This window comes from Anopheles arabiensis, chromosome 3, assembly GCF_016920715.1.
Source record: "Anopheles arabiensis isolate DONGOLA chromosome 3, AaraD3, whole genome shotgun sequence".
Lineage (NCBI taxonomy): Eukaryota > Metazoa > Arthropoda > Insecta > Diptera > Culicidae > Anopheles > Anopheles arabiensis.
Window position 1 is genome coordinate 76971833 of NC_053518.1, and position 14891 is coordinate 76986723.

At 45.8% G+C, this 14891-nt stretch overlaps 1 protein-coding gene across 2 annotated transcripts in view; it reads right to left on the bottom strand.

Annotated features, from left to right (window-relative positions):
- Window positions 1-1513: 1513 nt before the first annotated feature.
- Window positions 1514-14891, bottom strand: part of LOC120904940 — a 214864-nt gene continuing 201486 nt past the window's right edge. The window contains exons 5-11 of one of the 2 annotated variants that reach the window (XM_040315471.1): window positions 8790-9342; window positions 5829-8706; window positions 3875-4003; window positions 3573-3783; window positions 3410-3499; window positions 3187-3333; window positions 1514-3105 (exon numbers count right to left, since the gene is read on the bottom strand). In XM_040315471.1, the coding sequence (XP_040171405.1) occupies window positions 2957-3105; window positions 3187-3333; window positions 3410-3499; window positions 3573-3783; window positions 3875-4003; window positions 5829-8706; window positions 8790-9342 (4157 nt within the window). In that variant the 3' untranslated portion in view covers window positions 1514-2956. Of the gene's footprint in view, window positions 3106-3186; window positions 3334-3409; window positions 3503-3572; window positions 3784-3874; window positions 4004-5828; window positions 8707-8789; window positions 9343-14891 lie in introns of both variants that reach the window. The other variant, XM_040315470.1, reaches the window with a different exon arrangement.

Consider the following 14891-nt stretch of genomic DNA (forward strand, 5'->3'; position numbering starts at 1 on the left):
AAAGGTGAGGTAGATAAAAAGGGAACAATTCGGAGTGCAATTTAAAAGGAAGCGAAATCGCAGAAAATGTGTTGGAAGTAATAAAAATATTGATGATAAATTTAATACCTAATGATAATAATCACAAAAGATTAAAACGAATAAAATAAAGTTAAGCGAAAAGAAAAAAAAAGTATTAAAGTATTAATAAAAAGAATGATAACAATAGTAATATCTAATGATAATATCACAAACGATTAAAACAAATAAAATTAAGCTAAGCGAAACGAAGAAAAAGTGTTAAAATTAATAAAAAGAATGACAACAATTGTAATTCCTAATGATAATGTCACAAACGATTCAAACAAATAAAATAAAGCTAATCGAAACGAAGAAAATGTGTTAAAATTAATAAAAAGAATGACAACAATTGTAATTCCTCATGATAATATCACAAACGATTAAAACAAATAAAATAAAGCTAATCGAAACGAAGAAAATGTGTTAAAATTAATAACTAGAATGAAAACAATTGTAATACCTAATGATAATAATCACAAACGATTAAAATGAATGAAATAAATGCATTTTGTTAATGAATTAAAAAAAAAAAACAAAATTGAGAAATCGCTATAAATCAACAAAACTCAATAAACCAAGCAAATTACTGCGGAGAAAAACCCTGCAAAAATAAATCGACAAAAAAACCAGCGAAAAATCTGCTTCGTGTTTCCTTCTCGAACTACCAGGCGCACATCCGAATGAAGAGGTTGCGCCCGTTACCGCTTATCAAATGCGATTTCGATTTCTCCGAACAAACTGGTCCGTTTTTCGACTTTTCTACCAGGAGAGCATGCACACGAGGAGGTTGCCAATCGACGCCTGGTCTTTTTTTTCTATCACATGGTGTGCGAGAAGGCCCCGGATGGCGTTTAAAAATGTACCAGTTTTCGGTTCGCTGGTAACAGGAGAGCATCCAACCGAGGAGGATACATTTGTCCCGGCAGCTGGTAGGACAAGGCACCATATAGTCATCTCTTTTCCTCTGCCTTATCACATATCATCACAACGGCGCGGATGGCTTATCAGTGTGGGAGAAAGTGTGATCGCGCCAATCATTATCTATCCCATTCAGCAGCGATTAGTGGGCGTTCACTAATTATTTGCACTCCATGTTGGAAGTCGAATCTCTCTTTCTCTCCCGCGTGAAAGATCGTTCGGAGGCGTTCATATTCGTCGCCAATCAATCTCGTATTGAACTTTGGAGCTTTTGTTAACAGGAGATGCAACAGATAGCGCCATTTTCTTATCAGAGAAGGAAAATAGGTAGGCGGATCGATAAATGTTATGTGATGTACTCTTTCTTTCTGCAGGATGATCAATTGGTGATCAATTTTGAAGCGTGTTTGAAGGTTTAATTTTATTTGTATCGATTTTTTGGCTCTATATTGGAAAATTAAAACTTACCCAGTACAATATTCCAATTTGTTTAAATACATAAATAAAAAAACAATTCGAATAAAGCACCCAAGTGTGTAGTTTTCAATGTAACTGATTTTCCTTTATTGAGAAAATAGCATATAATGTATCGCAAAGAAGGGGGATATTATTGTGTACGCGCCTATCTACAAATAGAATAATTAAGGGCAATAGATTTAATTAGGTAAATACATAGATAAGACTAAAATTAATCATTGTTTGTCTGACACACACCGACACATACACACACATATCAACACTTTAGCTGTTTTTGCTTCCCATCCCATTAGATAGTGGGGAAGACCGCAGTGCGAATATGTGTCGTGTTGTATGTGTGTGTGTGATATGTTTCCTTTGTTTTGTTTTGCTATCTTCTATTTGTATATTTAAAACAAATTCCATTTATTTCTACTTTCCTTTCTTTCCTTCTTCTTACTTCCATTATTTCAATCTCTTTATACCTACTTTTTGATTAGGCTTGTATATGTGTGTGTGTATGTTTACTTCTTTTGCTTTTTATTTTATTTCGCTCCATTCCCTCTTTCTCGTTCTAATTAAAACTAGCCTATCAATCAAACAGGAACAGGAGGGGGAGAAGCGAATTGTATTATTAAAAACCAAAAATACACTTTAAAAAAAAAGAAGGCAAGACACATGGGAAGATCACTTTGTTTTAGGGAGCTGTGGGGACTATTCGTTCACCTTTTTCACTTTTAAAGGTTTAACAATGCTATAAACTATAACGATCGCGTTCAACCTACTCTCTATACGTTCAGGATTACAATAAGAAGAAGAAAGAAAAGAAAACGAACGGCACACGCAACAAAGTGGCAACATGTGGAAACATAAAAGATGTTAGACTGTAAGGTACCTTTGCTATTGGCCTTTTTTTGCTTGAAAGAGGGAGTTAAATAGCTAACGAAACGAAGTCGTTTCTCTGTTTGCTTGTTTGCTGTGTTGCTGCGAGTACGCATCGAGTTTTGATATGTTTTAAAACTGCGGCTTTTCTTTTTTGTTCTCTTTTAAATGCTTTCATTCGCAAACACTTCTTAACTGACTAACTATTTTCCCTTTTTTTTTCTTTCTCTTTCTCTTGACTTTCCCTTCTTTATTGTTTCGTTTCGTGTTTATTTTCATTCTTTTTCCTTTAAGTTCCTTTAACACTGTTTGCATCACTTTTTTACTACTTTATCTCTTTCCTTCTTTTCCATTTCTGTGTTAGTTTAAAAAGAAATAATAATTATTAAAAAAAACATAACAAGACAGTTTTGTATAAGTTTACAAATAAAATAAGAGAAAAAAAAAATACCGGGTAAATATGCGTATGCGTTATATATATGTATGTATGCATGTATGTATAATTATGTATGCGCAAACATGTATGTAAAAAAAAGAAGATGCGTATAAAGTATCGTTAATAGTACGTTTACTAAACAGTAACAGAAGGATGTGTGTGTGTACAAGGATGGTGAGTGTGACCACTCTCTTTCCCTCTCGCTTACTTGAGCGTAATGCGCACGCCACCGTTCGGCAGCTTCTTCATCATGTTCCACACCTGTATCCGCGTCATCTTCGCGATCGAGATATCATTAATGGCAACAATCTCTTCGCCCGCACGGAGCAGGCCCGACTTTTCGGCGGCACCACCTGAACAGGAATGCACAAAAGAATGGTTAGCAAAGCCTTGTAGCACGCGTAGCAGAAGCAGCGCCTACTACTACCACCTACCCATAAAGATCTTCTTGATGATGAGTGGCTTGTTGCCGGCGGGTGAATCGTAGCCGCCCTCGATCGAGAAGCCCAGCCCGGCACCGTCCTTGTTGATTTCGACCATCCGACACCCTTCCGGCACTTCCGCGGTGGAGTAGGAAGAAGCTGTTTGGAGGACAAAATGAGAAACGCGATCAATGTAGTATTCAATTGCAGCTTGCAGCACTGTCGTGTCACTTACCATTGTCGGTGGCATTGCTGGAGGAACATTTGGAGACGTCGTCAGCCGACAGTAGCCCATCCTCGGATGCGGTCCCATCGAACACACTTTCTGCTGTAATAATTCGATTCGAAATCAATGAATATCTAAATCCGTTTTCTGTATTAACTTCACACGCTCTTACCTTCGTTCGATGCCACATCTAGATGGTCTAGATCCAGCGAACGGGACGCCTTGTGCTGGATCTTCAACTTCCGCTCGTACTCGGTGGCAATTTCGCTCTTCTCGGCCAGCGAGCTGAGCGAACCCATCGAGGGTCGCTTCAGCTTCGTGAGCGTGTCGAGTACGAGCGATTTCGAGCGGGTGATCACCATAACCACTTCCGGCCGTGGTGTCTGTATGGTGAGAAAAGAGGATCAATCAAGATATCAATTTAGTTAGTTTAAAAATATATTTAAATGGGAGAATGATGGGGAGTTTACCAACCTTAAGTACGCTGAGAGACTCGCGATGCGTGAGGCCCCGCATGCTGAGACCGTTGATGGACAGGATGCGGTCGCCCTTTCTCAACCGTCCGTCCCGGTCCGCGGGTGAGTTGGTGAGAATTTTGTGGATCTGAAAGAGGAGGAAAAAAGAGGTTTTAGTTAAAAAGATACTTAAAATACTATTCCATTTAAGATCAAGATACTACTCAGGAATTTATTTGAGCTCGTTGGGGTAGAGGTATTAAGAGTCCTTGAGATGCAAAAGATTCATCTAAGATCTACATCCAAGGAATGTTATGATCGTAATGTTCAAGATATCAAGGAAGAACTTACCGACATCCTTCAGAATGTCTGACATGATAGGAATACCTTCAATATCAAGAAGAATCACACAAAATAGGCTTTGGAAGTGACATCACACTATAAACAATACTAAATTACGGAACAGGCTCTACGACGCTCAAGTTACTGGGGTTTTCCAAGGATCTCATAAGTTCCAGGTTCTTTCTTTTGGGAAGTGATCTTTGTGGATCTTTTAGGATAGGCTCATTTGGAATCTAATAGGAATTCCTAACATATCAAGTTCACTTCCCGAAGCAAGAATCATGAAAGTGTTCCAAAATTATGAGATCCTCTGAAGACACCCTTCAATTCCTCTAATTCAACCTTTAAAATATGACTCCAGACAGCTCTAGCTAACAAAGGACATGGCGTAACATGCGTATTATCTCTAATACTTCAAAGTTTAGTGGACGACTAGCGAAAGGATGAAAGTACAGCGGATCGTAGAGCAATGTTTCATGGAATTTGTAGTGCTTTGGTGTGCTGGACGTCAAATCCCCTTAAGTCAACTACAGTAAGGTTAGGTACTAAACACACAATACTGATGAGCTATTACTAAAGTACTAACACACACAAGTACAACATGAAGCATCAATAAGACATTAAAAAGGCCAAGAAGAAATGTATTGGAGACTACATATACCTCGAACTTATACTTCTCCTTCCATATAGGAGTGTGTAAAGTATATACTTTAAAGCAGAACATTCTGAATTATGAACTGAGAAGATTTTCTGAGCACTCATATCAAAAGGAATGTATTCGATATCTTCTCATCCAATTCCGTACACATTGTACTATATCAAGACGAAACTTATCCTTCAGTATTACCCTTGCTTTCGGAATGTTTTGAAGAACATTGGAGCAACATTAGTATCTGGTCGTCGTTTCTCAACACTACCCTTATGCTCTTTACCGGAGTGCCTATTGAAGCATCTCTCTAGGATAGCAAACAAAAAGATGTCGTAGATGGTGCAGGATCCAACAATGGGGGCCTTCACGATTCTAGTTAGTTTTTTAGTTTATGGAGTTGGACAGTTGGAGGCTGAAATCATGTCAACACTCCACACAAAACCACACAAAAAACTAGCCTGCAATTTTCAGTCTAGATTATTCTCAGCCTCAAAGCTAGAATTAGATTCGAGTACCTGCTCGAAAACACGGTGTTGTTTACATTTATCCCAAGGTGCATTAAAAAGATCAGGTGGTGGAATCTGGAATCAAAGTGTATGTAGTCCAGGTGGTCTCAAAGCATGTTTTTTATAACCAAATTTGAATATCACTTTTTGACAGGATGGATGAAAACTTTTGTTCAAACAAGCTTTCTGGAGGCTTGACGAATACTCAAAACACTCTTAAAATCTTCATTAAGAAGCAGAACCTATAAAAATCAATCTTCTAAATTCATACACCTTGGGATAAGCCCACCTGTATATTATACTCACTAAGATAGCTGCTCTAAAACTGCTATACAATGCAAACAGCTGACAGGCTGAAATTTCAGCCTACGAATTTACAACGGAAAGGGCCCCAATGTTAACAGTCTCTATGAAACAGCGCCATCTATGTACCTAGGACATAGCCTTTTAATTCATGTCTACTTCATCTCACTTACCGTGATTTCCTTCGCTTCATAGTCCGACCCCCCGGCCAGCGTAATGCCGATGCTACTCTCCGGCGTTTCACGCTGCAGCACCACCACGAACGCTTCCGGCGTGGCCAGCGGTGGGTCCGCCTCCTCAATGATCAGCTGCAGGTCCTGGGGTGTAATCAAACTGTGGCTGCTGCCGAGCGACGAGAAGCTCCCGTAATCGGACGGCGTGCTTTGCAGCGTCTGCGACGAACCGGTACAGTTCGGTGCACCCCGTCCCATGCCGAGACTGTTCGTCTGCAGCGAGGACACGCCGGACGAGGACGAGGCAAGCGAATCCCAGGACGAGAACCGATCGTGCCCGTTGTTGGTGGTCGTTTTTGGTGTGGCATGTACCGGTGGCGTTGCGGGTGGTGCTACTACTGCGGTCTGTGGTGCTGGCACGGCTGCTACCGATGGTGCTGTCGGTGGAGTCGTCGCTGGCGGCGCAGCGTGGTGGTGTTGCTGTTCCTTCATCACCGGCTGCTTGCCCGGTGTCGGTATGATCGTACTGTTGGCCGACTTCGATTCGAATGACTTGCGAATTTCGGCCAAATTTAGCTTCTTCGTTTCGACCGACGAGCGGAGCTCGCGGCGCACCGGCACGGGCACTGGTTCCGTTGGTGGTGGCGGTACCGTCCGTGGCGGCGTCGGTGGAGGAGGTTGCTGTTTGCGTTCCCCGCGTGCGCCTAGGGCACCAACAATCTTGCCAACTGTTGGCGTGCCGGTTTTGCTGTTGCTTTCCGCCTCCGGTTTGTGGGAGATGGTGCGGGCCGCCTCGTGACGCACCCATTTGGCAAGATCCGACATGGAGCCACCGTTTTCGTGCGAGATCTTCTTCTCCGCGGGAAGCTTCTCCGTCACCACCGGCACGGCCACCGTGGAGGAAGCGACGATCGGCTCCTCGACGATCGAGCTGTCCTCCAGATCCGACACCACCTCCACGTACGACGCCACCTTTATCACCTTGTCGACGATGCTGCTGCCGTCCACACTGTCCACCACTTTGTAGTGTGTGAGCTCCTTGCGCTCCTGCTCGTAGCTCGCTCCCTTGCCGTTGGTGAGCGAGCTTCTCGGCTTGGATTTGGATTTGCGTCGCTCTTCCTCCTCGTAGCCATCGGTACTGTCACCGTCCTCGTATCGCTTCGACTTCCCATTGCCCACCACATCCTCGATCTTAAGATCGCCACGCCCATTGCGGCTCTTGGCCGACGCCAGCACGTTCTTCCGGTTCATGGACGCTTCCGACGACGAGGACTTGGACAGCTTCCGGCTAATGTCCACCGTCGGCGTACTGCCGACCGAGCTGCAGCTAGCCTGCGAGCCCGAGCTGGAAGTGAGCGTCGAGTTCGAGCTCGTGATGGACGTGTTCGTCTCCGAGCTGAGCGTGCGGGTCAGCGCGTACTTCTCGACCGGTGCGGCCGGCGCCACCGGCGACACAGGCGGCGAAGAGACGCGCGAACTCAGCACCGAATCACTCTCGTCACTGCCATCGTCGCTCTCGTCGTCGTCCTCCGTGCTGCGCAAACAGTCGGTCGACCCACTCTTCGGCGGGTAGACGAGCGAGGTGCGGGGCGGCTTTGCCGGCGGCAACGGTGGCACTACCAGCGGTTTGCGGAACGCGGGCAGCTCCGGCTCGATCGCGGCCACCGAACGGGCGACGATCGTGCTCGCCGTCAGCGAGCTGAGGCTCGTCTTCGGCGGCATCGGCAGCGTGCTCGTCCTGCGGCTGTACGCATCGGTCACCGCGGACGGTGGCTTGGCGGACGAGAGAATGATTTCCGAATCCTTGCTCTTGATGATGGGCAGGCCGATGATGCGCGTCTCGGGCAGCACCTCCGCCTCCGGCACCTTCTCCGGGATGACGAGCCCGCGCAGCTTGGACATGGACTTTTTGCGCTGCTCCAGCAGGCTCGAGATGGACGACTTCCAGCGCTCGTCCGATGCGGCCGGTGTGTTGTTTTGCAGGGCGGTGAGCGAGTTGGTGCTGCCACCGACTGAGGCCGCCGGGCTCGAAGCGATCGTTGCCAAACTGTTCCCGTTCGAGTAGCCCGAGAAGCTGGTGGTGCGGGAGAGAATCTTGGAACCGTTCTCGATGCCATTGGTGCTGGGTTTCAACACCGTGTCCGAGCTGCGATTGGCAGGGTTCAGGTTCTCCACGCTGTACGCTTTCCCCAGCACAACGGGCTTGGACGTTTCCAGGCTAAACTTGGCCTTGTAGGGCGTTTCGTTCGCGACCGGTGCGGTAGAGGCGGCAACGCCCCGATCAACCTCATCCAGATGCTCCACGCTGTGCGCTTTCTTGCGCAGCGTAGCGTACGTTTCGATCGCTTCGAGCGCCTTGCGCGAGCCGGTATCCCGCGCCGAGGAGCCGAGCAAGTTTTCCGAGCTTTTGGTGAAATCTTTGCTAAACTTCCGGCTCGCCGTGAGCAGTGCTGCTGGGTTGGCGGCGGTGGTGGTGGCGGCGTGCTGCTGTGGCGCCGGCGCTACACCGCCCTCCGCATCGGCCGCACTGGAAAACATTGCAATCTTGTCCCGGACGCTCTTCTCGGACTTTTCGTCCTTGCGCCAGTTCGAGCCGACCAGCGAGATGCGACCCGACGGTGGCAGTGATGGTGCTGCTCCTTTGCCATTGTGATCCGGTACATCTACCGAGCGGCGCCGCTGCTCGAACACGCTCTGCAGGGATTGGTAGGCTTGCGGGAGCTCCTTCCGGCTGAGCATCGACTCAGCGATCGAGGAGCTGCGGGTCGGGAAGGGCGGTGGTTTGCGGAACGTGTCGCCAGCGTTGGCCGCCGTCGTCACCTTGCGCGGGACTGGCGGTGGATGACTCTTCGGTAGATCGGGTAGATCATCGTTGAAACTACAAAAAATGAAGAAAAGAACAACACCAAAATTAGATTAAAAAAACGCAGCAAAAATGCCACTCGGTGGGGGCATACTGACCTGGAATGTTTGTCATTGGATTTGGCGAGTACCGGCGGTGCGGCGACCACGGTCACGCCAGCACCATTCATAATCGTCATCGCGGTCACCGGGCCGACGGCGGCGGGCCCGTTAACGCCGCTGTTGCTGTTGCCGTTTGCCGTCGTCGTCGTCGTCGTCGTCGGTTCGGTAAAGTTCGGCGGGAACTCATGCCCATCCGGTGGTAGTCGTGAGAATGCCGGAGGCGCTGCTGCCACTACTTTGCCACCATTCGTTGGTGCTGTCGGTGCTGCTGCTGCTGCAGAAGGTGCTGCTGACGGTACGAGCTGATGCACGGTGCTGGCGATGGCGGTCACGGTGGTTGTCGTCGTCACTACATTATTCATCGAGTCCATGCTCGTGACACTGCCCGGGGCGGCGGCGGCGGCGGTACTACTCTTGTCGGAGTCAGCGTCGGTGACCGAGTGGTTCTTGGCGTTGTTGTTGTTGTTGTTGTTGGCGAAGACGGTGAGGCCTTCGCTGCTGCTATCTACGATGCCAGTGGCGAGCCCGGACGAAGCAATGTGGCCGGATTCTGGATAGATGGAAGCAAATAGGGAGAGACATTTGAATTAGTAATCTTAATACGCTTTATTGCGGAGGGCGGGTGATGCATGTTTTATTCAACTTTGCAACTTTGGAGAAAAGATGTTGAAAGTCGTATTTTGCAGAAAATTTGATTATGGCCTCAATAGTTAAACCTCCTCATTTCAGCTTTATTGTAAATCTTCAATATCTGTTTCGTAAAGTTGTTTTCCTCTTCACTGGATACATTGGAACGTATATTTAATAACATCTTCAGTCAATTAATCTCAATAGTTTTGAAACCATCATATGGTTGAAAATCTTAGGTCAAATTGAAATCTTCGATATCATCCACATTCCACATCTTCTGTAAACTAAACGAATCTTCCTCAAGCGAGTTCTTGTCCCTTCCACTTGCTAGAATGTCTAAAATATTAATAATTATTCAAGGCAATAGTGCTAGACATTAAAAATAAAATATCTACAGTAATTACGAATTATAGCCCGATTTATGGGCCTATCGTGGGTTCAAGCCTAGAATGGACCGTTCCCCCGTAGCAAGGATTAACTATCCGGCTGCGTGGTAATGAATTAAGTCTCGAAAGCTTGTGTATAGGCCTGCATGTCCACGTAAGACGTTACGCCAAATAGAAGAGGAATAAGAAGCTTGACTTAGGGACAAATCTAATTTGACACTCTTCCTAGTTCGCATGAATGAACTATTCATAAGTTTGGAGAATTTAAAACAAGACTACAGAGAGCAAATGTACTAATAGTCAGTTTTGATAGTTCTGAACAATATGCAACACTATCATCAATAAATTTGATACTCCGCTGGATATCCATCTATCCCAAGTTGATTATAACAATACTAGCTAGACGCTATTGCGAGACATATATGAAGATTCTAACGTTTTTCCTCCAATAACGAAAGGATTTTATGAGTGCTGGATTGTCCATATCTGATGGTCAGGAATTCCTAAGCTACTGACATGTACTATTCCGATACTAGAGCCTAAAGGATGCATCAAACAATGTAGAGGACAACCTGCTGATTGTTGAAATAGTTCACCGAAGCTCTACTATGATTACAGACATTCAAATTCTACACAAAATAGTCAAATAGATCACTCTGAACAAGCTCTTCTTCCCGAGTAGGCACATTATTGTAGCATTGGAGCAAGAACTCTAGAGCATTTTCTTATTGGTGCTTGAGTTATCGATGTTTTGGTGTGATTATTATTCCATAATTTGCATCAGTTATTGATCATGATGCGTTGGGATCATTCTATTCATTTAGCAAATCTCCAACATGTCATTCTATTCATTTTGCAAGACAATTCTTCGACATTTTGCCACCACCACACGTATTCGGAAAGCAATCGTGCTTGAGATTTACTGTCCCATTTTGATTGTTCATTTTCATTCACCAGTTAAATGCAAAAACAACACCCAAATCACGAGTATGATAAATGTCCTGCGGGCAATAAATTATCATCCCAATTTGCTCAAGAGCACAACACAAGAGCGATCCAGAGGACAACTGTGCTTGATGGTACGCGCCCTACCCAGTGCAAACAAACAACAAAACAATCAAAATGCTGCACTGCCACCGATCAAGCCCTGAACCTCCTTCCTTCTCACCCACAGAACGTGCATGCTGGCAAAGGTTAAGTAGTTCGCGCGGGCGCATTGCAAATTGCTCATGCATGACTCAAACACCGGTAGGCAGCAAACTGGAATGCGTGAAATGTTGCCGCCACCACACAGCGAGACATAGAGGCGAGCTGGAAGAACGTGCGGAAACCTCAAACTGTGCCGTCCTGCAACCAACCCCATAGCCATAACCCCACCTCCTCCTCTTCGTGGGTGGGTGCGGCACACAATCTCAAGGAAACGGTGTCCGTCCGTCCCCGGATGTCAATTTTCGGTTATAAATTAATGTAGCGTTCCTCATATCCCGCGCAGTAGAAGGGAGAACACAGTGGGAGAGAAGAACAAAGATGACGATCGTTTTATTGACAGTTATAATACACCCCCAGTGTCTCTCTGCTCATATGTTTGTGTTTGGTGCTGGCAGCCGAGCCGATGGTGAATTATAGCAGATCACATCCGTTCCAGTTAGGGAAGGAGAAGACGACCCAGCAGCCCTCCCCTGAATGAGGGGAGACATCGCGTCTCGGCAGATCGAGCAGAGAAACAAAATGGCACGGGATGTGTAGTAGAGAGTCGGACTGTTTTACTTTGATCAATTATCGACCCCTAATGGACACCGGTGGCGGTGTTCGATCGATCTTCACCGCGAGTTGAGTGAATTGAGCGCTCCAATAACGGCAAGTTCTCCTTCCGATAGCAAAGTGTGCGGTCTCTTCCGTCGTCGGCCGCTATCGATAAATAAATCAATAATTGTTTCAATCAACCTTGCTTACCCCGGTTTGCGCATCTCAGGTTTCCCGCCCACGGTCGGTAATAGCCGGTAATCGATCCGGGAAAAGTCAAAGTGATGTGCGCTCGATCTTTTTTCCACAAATAATTTCGTGACCTTGCCCTAGCCCCCGTCGTCGTCGTTGCCGTTGCCGTTCGTGGGGTACGCAATTTCTGAAACACTCCCGTTAAACCCGCTTTTCGTGCTTCCGATCGTACACAGCGAATCACGACTACTGGGTTGCGCTCAAGATCAAGGCACTTTTCACCGCAAAACCCCCCTTGTGCCATTTATATCAATCATCACAATAATCATCGAACAGAGCGGTGTAGGTCCCGCTTGCTTCCGCTAACCGCCGCTGAGCGGTGGGGCCACCACCACTTACCCTGTTTCTTTCACGATGTGGGTCACACGATGGCAAACGAGAGAGAGAGAGAAAGAGGAGAGGCACTGGCCGTGTGTTTTAAAAAAAAATTGAACCCCGTGACCCCTAGGACAACGGCGCGGTGTGCACCATTCGGTCATTTGGACGGCTGTTTATTATTACACCGCCGTCCCGCCCCCGGGGGCGTTACGTTGCTGCGTCATATTTTTTAGTGACGAAAAGCACCAGCAAACACTCCAAGCAAGAAGATGCTCCAGAAACGATGCTTTTCCTGGGGCCGGATGATGGAGAGGTTGTGTAATATTCATTACACAGGGAAAACTGGGGTGATTTAACGACTATAATTTAACGCATTGGTGGGTTGGAGGTGGGTCAGCGGCTGCTAGTGGAAGGTTTGTTTTGCATTTAGGAGTTGTTTGCCTATGTAACCGTGTTTTGTGTGAGTGTGTTTTTTTCTTAAAGTTGTTCATCCAATGTTTGCGCCCAGGTAATAATTAATTAGTGGGAGAGTTGCTCGTGTGAACTGAAGTCTCTCCGCCATTATGCTCATTTGCGTGTGTGCGCGGCAAGCTAAACCTTTTCTACGGTTGATAATTTTAAAGTAAAGCACTCAGTGAAAGCTTTTGAATTTAAATAGACGAAAAGGACTGTAAAATTGGTATAATTAAACAAATCTTTGCATTTGATGCTATTCAACGAACCTCACTGAAGTGAAATAATTGGAGTCAATTCCTTTTGAAATGCGCTCAAAAATTTTCCGAATTACCTGAAACACGGAACACTACGATACAGATAATGAACTCCATCATGAGTATATTCAGCGCTAGAAAGAGTACCTGTTATAAGTTCATTACTCGCCCAAGTCACACAATGAACTGTGACGGCACTACTCAGTTATGGTCCTTCGAGCCGGATTTCGTTACCGGATCGCTTGCAAGTTCTAGTATGCAGCACCTAATTATACACAACTTTGATCCAAATTTGATGTACGCATAGTTTAGCTGTTGTTTACTGGAGTATGATGCCTTTTGTTCTACTATTTTCATCAACTTGTGCTCATTCTAGCGTCAGAATCTTGTTTGAAAATAGTCGCCAATTAAAACTGTCTGACCAACCGGGCTAGGCTAGCCTTGTATTGTGGTTAGATTGTGTCGATGTTGACATGCTGTGGGACGTTTGATGTATGAAGTTTAACCGGATTCTGTCAAACCTATCCCACACCTACACGAGGTTCACCCATTTTCAGACTGTGGAATGTATCACATACCAAGGCAATTGCAGCAATAGCTCGTTGTCCGAGACGGAGATGCCAGTATGTAGCGAAGTAAAAAAGAAATTGATATAATTATTTCCAAGGCTTTGATAAGTGCCACACAGTGAGTCTTTTTATTTATGAAATTACTGAACACAAAGAGCCAAAGCCTCCTACTTCGCTTTTGCAGAAAGACTTAAAAATAAACGACATTTTCAGTTCATAGTTTTAGCATGCTGGAGCACATTGGATTCATTTTAAATGTTTTTTTTCCACCCAATACTTCACAATCGAAATTCAGCAACCACTTCACCTCATATATCCTCTTAAGGAGGGAAAGCAACTTTTCGGCGAGTGCGTGTAGCGCGTAGCATGATTTACCGCCACACAGCGCTGTGTATGCGGCAAACTGGTTCTTCCGGTCACGGCTGTGTGTCGTCGCCGTCGCGAGAACGCGCTTGCTGCTAGTGAAACGTGAAATAAATCCTCGATTCCAAGCAAAGAAAGAAACTAAATCCAAAACGGTAAAATATATCGACAATATGACCTCATCTTGGCTTGGTTGACTGGTTGGTTGGTTGGTTGGTTGGGGGAAGTGCATTCGAAGTAATTCTTGTTGCGGGATCGTACGATTCTGTCCACGAGTGTGTTGAATAAGGCTTTCTTTCTCTTGGAGGTCGGAAGACTCAACCAGCGAGGTTAAGAGTGCAACAAATGTAATAATACTGCAACGATCTCCTCTATGTAGCTCACTCTCTCTCTCTTCACTATATCTCCCTCTTGCATCCAATAACCAATAAAGGGCATCACCAAGAAAGCAACCATGATCACCGTTGCTTTGTACTAACTACTCGGTCTGAGATTCACTTGAAACACCTTCTCGGTCTATTCTACGTCTGTCTGCGATCCAGCGACACGATAGCCAATTGTGGAAAGGTATCTAATTTCTCTCTTCCCCCGGTTCGCCAAGTGTCAGCCACGTGAAATGTGTATTGCTGGCAGAAGTGCTAACATACTACCCCCAGAGCGTATGGTTTTCCTCATTTTTGGCGACAAGTCACGACACTTCTAGGCATCTTGGACACTGCTATAGCCGCGACTCTTTCCCTGAACTCTGCAACACTGGAGCCAACCAAATGCACAGTAATAACTATCCGCAGCTTATGTAATCCGGTTCTGAGCTCTTCCTATGCCAATATCCAGCTCAAGTAGCTCCAACAGCTAGATCTCTCTCTCTCTCTCCCTCTCTCACACAGTGTATGTTTCTTGCTTTGCTTGCCCAGAGTGATGCTGGTCAGCAACCTTATGCCCTCGGACGCTTCGATGTAAGTCGTTGATTTTTAGGTTTATTTATGTTAACCAAATGCACACCGTACCACCGAATGGGTCTGCCATGGTCTGCCGAGTGGGAGTTGGACATCAGGAAGTTGTGTGTTTGCGTGCATCGGATCGAAGTGCAACGAGCCGATCGCTGCGTCTGTGTAACAGACACAGATG